The 12,401-nt window shown below is 44.6% G+C and overlaps 1 protein-coding gene across 1 annotated transcript; it reads right to left on the reverse strand.

The window, feature by feature from the left end:
* Positions 1 to 298: 298 nt before the first annotated feature.
* Positions 299 to 3,442, reverse strand: GPR160 (G protein-coupled receptor 160). The gene is made up of 2 exons (XM_080622630.1): positions 3,327 to 3,442; positions 299 to 1,834 (listed from the first exon to the last, which is right to left on the reverse strand). The coding sequence occupies exon 2, from the start codon at positions 1,779 to 1,781 to the stop codon at positions 762 to 764; it is 1,020 nt and encodes a 339-aa protein (XP_080478756.1). The 5' UTR covers positions 1,782 to 1,834; positions 3,327 to 3,442; the 3' UTR covers positions 299 to 761.
* Positions 3,443 to 12,401: the final 8,959 nt, after the last annotated feature.

The raw sequence follows: 12,401 nt of genomic DNA on the forward strand, positions 1-12,401 counted from the left end.
TTGGTTGTGTATCACTTATTTCTGTTCTACAAAATTAAATCAGACCTTCATAAAACTGAAGAATCTGAAAATTAACAGTATTTTTGCTAGAAGCTTGACACATTCTTCCCCTACTGAAGTAGTCCCACTTCAAATCTAATTAGTTTAAAATAATTTTGGCCATTCTTTAACCTTGGGCATGTATTTATCTATAGGTATAGCAAAGAAACAACAAAACATCACCACCTTTCCTATAGCTGTAGAAGTTGCTTTATATTAATTGAAACAATTTATTTTTCTTTAAACAGACAACAACCCTTAACTTCAATCAAACTGACAAGAAGTCACACTTTAACAAGAAAATATGCTTCAAAAACTCACAGCAGTTGTTTGAAGCTTTGACAGTAGGTTAATATGGGGATGTAATGTGGATATAAGGGCCCCAGCTTTAAAGAAGGCTTTATTGCATTCTGTACTACAAAACCTGAGCTCGTTTCAGTTAAAGGAAGTGTGAAATCCTAGTCATAAACATGAGGCTTATCTGAAAATTTGTTTCATACAAGTAGTGGTCTCCTCAAACCCGTACATTCAAGTCAAATTCTCTGAACTGGCAGGTGTTCCCTGCCCACTGGAACCCAGTGTGTCCCAGGCTCTAGTGCAACGTTGGTGAGTGCTGGACTTTTCTCTGCTGGTTGTGGCTCTGGAGATGTTTCCTGTATTATCTGTAAGGACATGCCTCTATTGCACAGCACTTATTTGCAGTCTTCTAAGTCAGCAGCTCATTAGCAGATTACAATTACTGTGCCTGGCTTATCAGCTGTCTCTGTGCTTTCATTGTTAAATGGGATAAAGCAGAATTTCCAGCTGACAAATGGATCTGTAGACCACATCTCCTCTGTCAATTCAACATTGTGACACCGACACCAGTATGCTACCGCAATGAGAAAGCTGTTGATGAAGTACAGCCAGGGGACGTTCATCTCCATGTAGGCTGGAATCTGAGCACCAAGAAACAAAATGATGATTTGAAGAACAACAAAAGGTGCCCATGTGCCAAGAAAACAGATGAGGAGTCTGGTCAGGAGCTGCCACTTAAAGCAAGCACTGTTGTTGTTGGACACATAAGAGAACATCAGAACAGGCTGACTGGCAAAGGATACTAGCCTGACAGATAGCAGCATGGTTGTAACTTCCTTCCGACAGGCCAGGAGAGCTGTGAATGTAAGCAGCACCATGGCACAGGAGACTGAGTAACTCTGCAGGCTGGCATAGAGGGGACACCGATAAGGAGAAAAATGGTTCTGAGTGTCTAGTTCTTCATAGACAGCAGGAACTTTCAGAATACAAAAAAACCCTGAAATCCATATAATGACCACAGCAAATATATAAAGTAATCTTTGACCTCTTTTAGGAAACTGAGAAGTTTGGGCTATAGTCATGTAATAATCCAGGCCAGCCACAAGATACACTGGGTAATGAAGAATACCATAGGTAAGAGAAATCACCTGAGTGAACAGGCAAATGTGGTACTTTGTAAATCGCACACCCCAGAGCGCAAAGTCTTCAAAATAAAAAATGAAAGAGATACTCATCAGCAGTGTGAAATCAAGAAGCGCCAGTGAAACACAGAAGTATCCCATAAAACTGACTTTCACGGTTGTTTTCTTAACTTGCAACATGAAGAAATCAAGGAACACTTTTCCGAACATAATCAAGAGCAGCATGCAGCTGATCTCCAGTGGCTGGTTGACCTGGGTGTAGGGGTGCTGACCAGGGCAATTTTCACAGAGTATGGCAGCCATCCTCCAGTGGTGGGACCAGCAAAGGAAGTATCACAGGGCACAGTGCTTCATACCTGGGAAGTCAAAAAGAGGTCTGTAAAAACTTATTTCTGTATACCTCTACCAATTAGTTAATTCTCCATCACAGCAACTACCACATTTACATCTGAGTTTTCCAGGCTCCTTAATTAAGAGTAAATAGGCTCACTAACACATCATTAAGTTGTCCTGCCTAAATTTACGTTCTTCAGATATACATTCTCGAGAGTTAAAAGCTCAACCTAAGCTACTTTTCTAGCTACTTTCCTAAGGAAAGGTTCAGAAAGTAAGTCTGACTGTGTTCCTTTCCTTTAGAAAGCATGGGGGGTCTTTCTGCCCAGCCAGGCTGAGGGATGGGTGTTTCAGGACTCTTACACGTTTTAAAGAAATCAGACAATCACACAGGACAGAAATCATACAAGACACAGAGCATGGCCTCACAGTGCTTATAGAATCGGTATGGAACAGAGATTGCAGTAAAATATCCTGAAAGCAGAAAAAGCGTCAACCCAACTCATCCTTTTTCAGATCTGAAGCATACACACACATTAGTTGATTGGGCTTTTTTGTTCATCCTTCAGCAATGTAGGATCTACTATGATAGACACCTCAGAACAGATGTTTTTCCACTTCGACATCCTTACGATAACTCTTTTCTGTGTTTTCATTCCTAAGGAAAATGAATACAGGATTGCTTCATGTATGTCAGCAAGACACATTAGACAAAGCTGTATGTGCTTTCTTCTCTTTACTAGAGAAGCAGGATGGTGACAGCATTCTCAGCAACAGCAGAGGAAAGCTGAGAAGCCAAGAGCCAGGATATCTGTTAACAGTGATGCACTTGTATTTAAACAGACACCTACATTTCATTACCAGCTTGCCAGAACCGGTGAACATTGAGTCAGTGTCTCCTGAAAAGCGGAGTAAGAACAACCCCAAGTACTTGGCAGTAAAACTCAAGAAGCATCCACTGCGCTTAGTTACAAGGGCTTGCTGATTCACTCTTCATCTCCACATTTCACCGTCTAAAACCGAACACATTTTACACTACAACTTAAAATAGTCTTCTGTGTGTATTTTCCCTTTCATATACTGGATGCTGCACCTGCGTGTGCAGAAAGGAGGCAACCTGCACACGGAACAGGGTCATGCTATGTAAGCGATCACTCAAATCCGTTTGTAATGTTATTATTATCATAACGCAAAGTCACCTGTGCACAGGTTAGGCCTTTCGTTGGCTGTGCGAAGCCCCGGGCAGAGCAGCAGAAGCGGCGTTAACCGCGCTGCAGAACGGCGCGTACAGGACCCGTGCCTGCTGTCCCCTCTGCCCCCTCCTTCCGGCAGCCGCGGGCTGTCAGCGCCTTCCAGTCCCTCGGCATGCCCCGCCGGGCTCAGGGACAGCGCCAGCCCCTCCCGGCCAGAGAGAGATCGGCGGAAGAGGGACGCTATGACGGGCGCCCGGGGCTGGGAGCGACTCCCGCAACGACTCCTCGCCCAAGGCCGGCCCTTCCTCGCCCAATAACCCACCTGCTGCGGCCACCGCCCCTCTGCGCTCCTCCTTCTGCGTGTGCTGCGGAGACCTTCGGTGCCCCCTTAGGCGGCAGCCATCTGCGCCGCTCAGCATCGTGCGGGGACCCTGCCGGGGGGCGGACGGGAAAGGCTGGGCTGGGCTGGCCGCGCGGGGCTGGGCGGGTCGGGAGGGGCCAGAGCGGAGCCGGTCCGGCCGGTCGGCGCCCGCTCAGGAGCGGCCGTGGCGCCCGGGAGCTTCCTGCGGGGCGCCTCAGCGCCCAGCGCCGGCCGGGCCGGGTTCTTCCTCGCGGCGGTGAGGGGCTCGTGTTGAGGGAAGCGTAACTGCCTTGAGGAAAAGGGCTGTGTTTAATCCCGCCCCTAGCACACGCCCGCTGTGGCTGAGGGAAGTGAAACGGCTCCGGGCGCGGGAGGTGAGCGCCTGTCGTTACCTGGGCGGTGAGGGCAGGGCACATTCACTATATGCATGCCAGGCAAACGTTTTCCGTTCGAAATGTGTGACCTGTGTGCAGCATAGGCAGCGAGTGACGGTGGGGCGCTGAGAGCCCCTCGGCGGGTGCAGGCGGAAGCCAGGGCCCTCAGGGCTGGGGCCTGACGCCCTCAGTGCTTGACGGCAGCGGCCGGCCTGTGGCAGGGACCACGGGGAGGCTGGGGGGGGTGGGGTGTGGCTCCTGAAACCCTGTGTTGGCGCAGTGTGTGCTCACCCACCCGTGCCGGCCTTGGGAGTCAGCCCTGCTGGCAAACGGGCACCGGTTTCACCTGCACGGACCTGGTCAGGATGAGTGCGGATGCTGGGCCCCTCCCAGAGATGTCCATGGAAGTACCCTGAGGACTTGGGGAAAACTGATTTCTGCTTCTCTCCTGGTCTCTCAGCTGGAAGAACGCTCCTGTCCCCATCCACAGAGCTGTCCATGGGCAAGCGTGTGGGCACCTGTAATGCCCTGGATCTGTGGGCTTCCACATGCCTGTTACCCTTCCCACACTGAACGCAAGTATGCCTCTCAAGACATGACTAGTCACCTTTTTACAGCATAGCTCTACTTTTATCACTGGTTAAGCCATTAAATAAATCTGAATAGGAATTCTTTTCACCATGAGAACAGGCAGCCACTGGAATAATCTCCCCAGGGGAGTGGTGGATTCCCCAGCATTGAACACTTTAGGGATTCAGCTGGACAGGGAGCTGTGACATCTCATCTAGCCTGCGCTTTTGACAAAAACAGTTGGACCAGATGATTCTTAAGGTCCCTTCCAAGCTGGTGGTGTACGAGTCTGTGGTTGCAGAAGTCAGCCACTGGTGTATTTGCAACACAGCTCAAATTTTTAATTTTCATGTAATGGTTTTATAGAACACTTCTGGCTTTGAATTACAACACAAAATTGTACAAACCCCTCAATACTGTATATTTACTCTCTTCCACAGGGGAACTTAATATTTAACTGGAAACTACGTTTTGGTACTGATATAGCTGAAGGCCTATACAGTAAATATTAAGCAATATTTTACTGTGAAAGTTATCTTGGAAAAAAAAAAAATCTTACAAATGGCTCTCTCAACTCTATCTTCCTCCGAGATTCTTAACAATTGAGTTTAGGAGAGAAGTTGGGGAATACCCATTATTTGTTTTATGATAATGATACTTTAGTAGATAATCGTGAAGGTATGTACCAGATCTAAATGGGCTGGCTTTTTAGCTTCTCCATCTTGTAGCAATTTACTTAATAGAATTTAAACATTCACAGTAGCAGCTTTTTGCCTCTTCAGATCAAAGTAGTCATTTAGTTTTCCATTTGTTGTTTTATTTTCCATCTACCAGCATGTGTTGAATAGGAGCACATCCCAAGGCATGGCTTGCTGAGAGACCCGAGCTGTGCTTCTCAACGGGCAGTGGTTTCCTGATCTCTGCATGTATGCAATATAGCTTTTACCCTTCATGGTTTTGGTAATTCAAGGTTAAATCTAACAAGAGGCTTGGAAGCTTGTGAGTTCAGTGCTGCAGCGCCTGCCTGATGCTGAACAGCCTGGAGCTCCATTCTCAGTGAGGCTTCTGAGCAGGCTCCTCAGTGTGGCCCACAGGAGCACTTTGCTGCCCAGGTTACATCCTGCGTTAGTGCTGGGACTACTTCATGGCTTTCCTTTCCCTCCACCAAGGCTCTCTGTGCTGCTGCTTTGAAAGTTTGCTTATTACTAACTGATTACTCTCAGGTGATTGTTTTCTGCTCCTGAGTACAACGTGTCATCTTCCTGTTTTTCATAGAAATAATGATGTGAGATAGGATGCCCTGGGAAAAAAAGGCATTGCTTAGGGCTGGCAGGTCCTTCTTGATGTGCTGGAAGCTGCTTACACTCAGTATTGGCTTTTCTTTAGCATGGGCTCAATTTGCAGCTCTGCAGGAAAACTTGCAGCTACTTAACAAATACCATACTCTGTGAACAACACCTTGAGCCCATCCTGCTTCATTGAAGACACTGCATTTATATTCGTGTGCAGCAAGAAACAGGCTTAAGAAGTTAATTTATATTTGCACGCAGGCAGCTGTGTGTGGAAAATAAGATAGGAGATGGCCTCCTCCAGGAAGAGGGTTCATGAAATGATACGGCAAACCTCTTGCAAAAGCAGTTTGTGTAGTCTTCAGATCATGGTGTTGTGGTTCTGTGTCCCCTGCAGTCACAAGATATTTGCATAGATGCTTCCTTCCTTCTTCAAGACTGTTTCCTGCTGCTGGTTGCTCATATTTTTTGCTTAACTGTAAGGATGGGATTTTAGGACAAAAGGCAAAGGACCAAGAAAAGAAAAATCCCTCTAATTTCAAATCGAACTTAAGGGTGACCAAAGAAAGTTAGAGTTCTCACAGAACAGATCTTGGTCTCTGCCCTCTCCTCCCTTCCATGATGGAACTCAGCATTGCAGCCCCACGGTTCACTATGGCTCTTGGAATCCCTTAGAAAGACCAGTGGGGAACAGCAGTTTTTGCGTGTTGTTTCTGCTTCATCCTTGGTGCTGGCTGATTTAGAACCAGGAAGTTTCCTTCAAACATAGGTAGGTGTAGATAATGAATGTAACTTCTTTACCATTACATGAAGGAGTACAGGTTGTGCTTCCTATATAGTTAGAACTGAATCTTTGCTTTTCCCCAGCAATTTCTGTCTGGGAGACATGTTGTGCTTCAGAAACTGGTTGCCATCTGCCCCTTTATTCAGTTGAGCAGAATAAGGAATAAATGTAAACCTCACCTGGTGTATTTCAGTAAATCTTACATTGACATTGTGGACACCTCAAGCCGTGTGGAAGCAAGATTGGGAGGTCAAATGCGTAGTTACGCATTTTGTTGTCATGTGTGGGGAAAGCTGTACTCTGTGAAGGGAATTCCTGTAAAAACATTATTATGAAGAATCAATGTCCTGAGCAGCAAGGAGCTGGGCATGGCTCAGGCTGGAGATGCATGGACATGACAGCCATGAGCAGAGCTGGCAATAGACCGTGTTGAGCGCAGAATGTCATCTCTGGAATATATTTGCATGAGGAGATGAGTGCCGATCTGATACACACTTTCCTGCACCCTTTTCTTTTTCCTGGATGTGCCTTTAACTGGGTGTTGCCTTGCTGAGCATGTTTAATGCCCTGTTAGATTTTATGCCTTGTCAGCGCAGGATTAGCCACTGGAGTTTTACAATAAGCAAGCGGTTGGGGAGTTGCTGTTCCTGAAAGGCTACATGGCTCAGAAAGACAGTAGGGTGTTTATGGAGATTTTCATTCTTTATTAAAGTACTTAACTAATAACGTGCATTTGGATCTTGATTTGAACCATTTGAGGTGCTCATCTTAAAAGTACGAGGTTTGTTCTTAGAAGGTTCTTGTTGGGAAGAACCTGTAAATATTTCTATAGTAATTTTCATTTGGAGGCAGCTTGTTAGAGAATTCTAACTCTGCTTATTCAGTGAAAATCTGGTAAATGCAATACACAGCTGATGTCTTGATGCATTTTTCCAAAGTAGTGTTTCCTTGATTCGTGTAACTGCAGGTGTAGCCTTTCCCTGTGCTCATGATGACACTGTAGTCTTAGTTGGGTTTTGGGTTCGGTTTTTTTTTTTTGTCTGTCTTTGATGCAAAGAATTTTTTCTGGGAACTAGAAAGAAGACGGGAAGATGAAGGCTCTGAACACTGTATTACATGAGCCAGTAATTTATAAAACCCAATTCATGGCATGCTGGGCACTATGACAGGAAAATAAAATAAGACTGAAGCCAACACAGCGTGCAAGGTGTGATCCTACTCTTGTTACGTTGCTCACAAACAACAAAGCAGCCAGTAATCTTTTGCCACCTTTTAGTGTGTTACTACCTTCTTGCAGACTTCAATTTTAAACAAACTCTGTAATGGTGCTTTCATTTAAAAGGAAAATAAAAAGTAGGGGAAATGTAACTTCAATCCCACCCTCAATCTGAAGAAACAAAACTACATCTTCTGATAAGATACTAGGAAGAAGTTCTTAGCTGTAAGGGTGCTGAGGCACTGGCACAGGTTTCCCAGAGAAGCTGTGGCTACCCCATCCCTGGCAGTGTTCAAGGTTGGACGAGGCTTGGAGCAACCTGATCTAGTGGAAGGTGTCCCTGCTTGTGGCAGGGGATTGGAACCAGGTGATCTCTAAGCTCCCTTCCAACCCAAACCATTCTAGGCTGCTGTGATTCCCAGCTAAGAGCCTTTATTAATTATTGGTTGAAGACTCGTATGCCAGGAAGATAAAATAAGGTAGTTACTGTTAAGGCTAGTGAGAGTCACTCAAAACTCTTCTGTGTTTCATTTATTGACTAGTAAAGGTAAACTGCAGGAGTTGTCTCTTAAGTGCCTTCATCCTTTACAGGATCCGGGTTACGAGGTACTTTCAGGGATCATTGGCTTAGCCTTTTCTGTGCTCAGCTTCTGTTTACATGATGAGGATTAATAGTGGTTACCACCGGTAGAGAATACTTTGATCTGTACCTAAAGCATGATCAGTGTGTACTGAGTGCTGTTTGCTGTCTTTGTACTGTAACTTGCACCGAAACTGTTAGCATAGTGCTATTACTAACTTTTAGCTAATTCCTCTCTCAAAAGTTTTTTATCACAGAACAGTTATTTTTCTGAGTGATCATTATTTTCACATGAAAAAACCCCACACATGGCAAAACGAGTGCCTGCTGTGTCAGCCAGTCAGTAATGGACTCTTTGTGGACACGATCAGGAAATGTGCCTTTTGTTTTCCTGCACCTGGGGCTGTATTACAAATAAAACCATCCAATGTTTTATTAAATAAAATGAGAAGCCCTAATGAAATTGTACCAGCCATTACCAGGAAGTCTATTGAAAACATTCAGCAGCTGCTTCAGTCTCAGTTCGTGCACACTGATAGGATTGTTTTGTCTTTCTCCTTATGCTCCATGCAAGAAAGCTGCAGTGCTGTGCTGGTGGATGGCAGAGCCTTGGGTCATTTCATACCACTCTCCTGTAATTCCCTATGAAGTATTTGATAAGAATCAGTCATAAATCATGTTCAACAGTTATGTACTGACAAAACTTTGTTAGAAGTCAGTGTCCCAGGTATTAACTTCTGTTTGGCAAACATCAGCTCATATACCCTTACAGCAGAGAGGTAAAGCAGGTAAAGGTCTACTGTATTATTCTGATTTTTTAGAGAGGGATTGATCAGAGACATTAAAAACCAAATCTGTCAACCCTTCATATTAGAAAAAATACCCAGGTAGCCTGAGGAATCCTCTGGAGTGAGCTGTGGGTCAGCCTTGTTCCAGATGATAATTAACTATCATCTCTCTAGTTAGGACCTCTAAAGCTCCCAGCAAAATTGATCTCTCTGGCTTTTCCGTATTTAAAAGTCAATCCATCTGTCACATTGCCATAGCTGGCAGGTAGGTGGAGACTCAGAACAGATGGTAGTTCCTAACAAGAGCTGCCGTATTTAAAAGAGAAGGTAAGCCTAGCAATGATCTGCTAGGTCCCAACATGAAAACTCAGCTGCATCGTCACTGCTTTGGATATTGGAAACTGTTTGGTAAAGACTTTCTGGTAAAAATAGCATCATAAATAATTTTGTTCAGACTTGCATGATTCAGACATTTCTAGGTTTGCTTTAAAAAAACTATGATAAGTAGTTGGATGAAATGACAGCTAAGCAGTAAGTGATACAACTCTCCCTTCCCGCAGCAGCTGGGAAGTGAGTAGCAACATTCAAGGGCAGAAGGTGCTGTATGAGAGCTCACAGTGTCTGAGCATCTCCTGCTGGAGCGTCCCTTTCTGACCACTGACTGGGAGCAGAAAAATTAATCACTAGTCTGTCTCGTGTCCTGTTTGTTTGATGTTACAAGAATTTAGACTCAAATATAAGGAAGTAAGGCAAATACAAGCTTTCTAGAACTCAACAGTGTGTATGGAATCTATATGTATAGAACCTTCCTACTGGAAAAGTTGATCTGAAACTATATGTTGCAGTGTGCCTCAAGCTGTTGGGGGCTGGCTTCGGCTTGCTGTAAGTCAAACCAGGGGTAGTGCTGGCTCTTTGGATCCTGTGTCTGCTCCGCTTTGCTTTTCTTCAGAAGCACTCTTCTTGCACCCAGCCTGCCAGTGCTGTCATCAGCTTGGGATGTCCCTTCTCGCCTTGTCTCTCCAAGGGGCTCTTTCACCTTCTCTTGCCAAGCCCTCCTCTCTCTTCTCTTTTCTGAGGAATGAAGGAAGGAAGTGAATTTAGAAGTTAAAAGGACTCAGTTCTCCCTGAACAACTAAGTTGAGGCCAAAACACCTTCCATGTGGTGCTTAAGTGCCAGAACAATTTTAAAATCACCAGTTGCCATTAGATCCACGTGTTAGGATTCTGCACCTCCTTGGTGCCACTATCAAACCTTTCCCAGTGCCTGGAGCTAAAGCCATGAGCTCCTTTAGCACAGAAAAGGGCATGTACCAGTCTGCCCCAGGTCTTGTGCAGAGCAGTGTGTATCTGTTCTGGGAAAGGCAAGTTTCAGCATTTCTTGGAAATCCCAACTAGTGGCAGCACAGAGAAACATTGGGCACCTAGACTGAGTAAGGCAAATTTTCAGGATGGGAAAGAGGGGAAGAACACATTACTGTTATGAACAGCTGGGCTGTAGAACATGTCATCTGCAGGCAGGCCAGTGGGGAGCAAGAGCTTGGTTAGGCTCTGGGACACAAAGTGGCGGGGAAGCTGGTCTTTGCTCCTCACTGTGACATCTCCAAGGGGGAAAACTAGGTACTGATAGTTAAATTCTCTGCAGTGTTCTGTTTTCCAGGTGGTATGTAAGTGTATTTGGTAAATGGGCTTAGGTTTGTGGCTGGAGTGTCTGAATTGTGGGATGGGGATAGCTGGGGTTAGCAGCTCAGTAACTGCATGAGGGAAAGAGAGGGCAGGGCACAACAGCAGGGAGGGTGAAACCGAGCTCATTCAGACTCAAATCTGCAAACAGATCCAGGAGGGATTCTGGTCAGGACTTCCACCTGCTGCCACTCAAACAACTGCAGCTGGAACAGGACATTTCTCTTGCCTGAGTGCTTTTGATGCCAAGCAGGAGATCTGAATGTGACTTCATTGTCACTGTGACCCCACTTAGAAGAGAATTATATCCTCAGAGGAGCTGGAGAGCAACCCTGCAAGGCTCTTACAGCTTAGCACCGCAGAGAGAAATGCAGGTGGTGGAAGGATGGAAAATCAGGAGCTAAGGCAGGCAGGTGTACTTTCCATATTTCTAAATTTCATGTTTACCTGAGGCAGATGCTTCTGCCAGCCTTTCTCCTGATCTAACAAAGGGAAGCAGAGTCCTGGTTAAAACATCATTTAAGAATCGACTGAGGAACTGAGACATTCTTCATTTCTCTTTATGTGCCCTTCCTCATGCTGTATGATGCTCCGTGAGCTGCACCTGCTATTATTTCAGACACAGGCCTAAATGAGAGGAAAAAAAAAAAATCCTATAAAATATATATTTTTTATTAAAAGGAAAAATCTCTCTATGATATACAGCAGGTGACAGTAAATGCTTCCTCCAAGCTGCTGCTACAAAGGTACCTTGCTATTCAAAAATTGTCATCACAAGCATCCCCACGAGTGCTGTAACATTTCTGCTGATTAAGAAATACACAAGTTTGTCAACGAATAATTTTCATTTTCTAATTGCAATGGAAAGATCTGCCTTTAAGAAAAGCAGAACACTGCAAGTGAGCTGAGGTTACTGCATCCATACTGGAGCAGAGCAGACCATACATGCGTATAACATCCCTGCTAAACACTGACCTGCATTAAATACTTATTTGTGTTTTACCAATTTTAATGGGGAAAAAAAAAAAGTTAAGAATAATCATATTTTGTCTCAAAGAAAGACAATCAGAAAATTGTATTTGGTATATAAAACACTGGAGGAATACCAGTAAGACCACTATAAAATTTTATTGAAGGAAGGACATTTATAGAGTAGTTAAATTTAAATAACTTTCCACTAAATGTATGCGTATATACTTGTTCCCATAAGGTCACCCTCGGCTCTGGAAATTTAAAGTCAAAATCAGGAAGAACTAAATACCCGATTGATACAGAAGCATCCTGCTAAATAACTAAAGGTAGCCAAGTTCCCCTGTGATTTTCTCTCTTTGGACTGGAAGCATTTCTCAGGATACCATTAAGTCTACTCACAGTTTTACTATTACTGTCATATTGTACTCCTTTCATTATCTCATTCAAAATAATTCTGAAGTCTTGGGGGAGTATTTGTTAAAAATGCTGGATTACAGTAATGGGTCATAAAGTCCTTTCCTGAACCACTGAAATCAGTCATCTCTTTATCTCTTTCTTCACACCACTTCTTCAGGAGATGCAGTCATTCACTGCAGGTAAGTGAAAGAGTTTAAGGCTAATTTAGTGCCTACCACTGGGTGAGCCTAGGACTTCAGTAAGGTGACAGTACAAATTTTCTGTAGTTAATTTTGAGACTTGGATGCCATTCCCCAGGCCACAGGCAGGTAGCGCTGGCATATCGCACACATCAACTTAGCAGGAAGCAGATGGCAACATTACTTA

Source organism: Psittacula echo (assembly GCF_963264785.1).
Source record: "Psittacula echo genome assembly, chromosome: 7".
NCBI classification, from domain to species: domain Eukaryota; kingdom Metazoa; phylum Chordata; class Aves; order Psittaciformes; family Psittacidae; genus Psittacula; species Psittacula echo.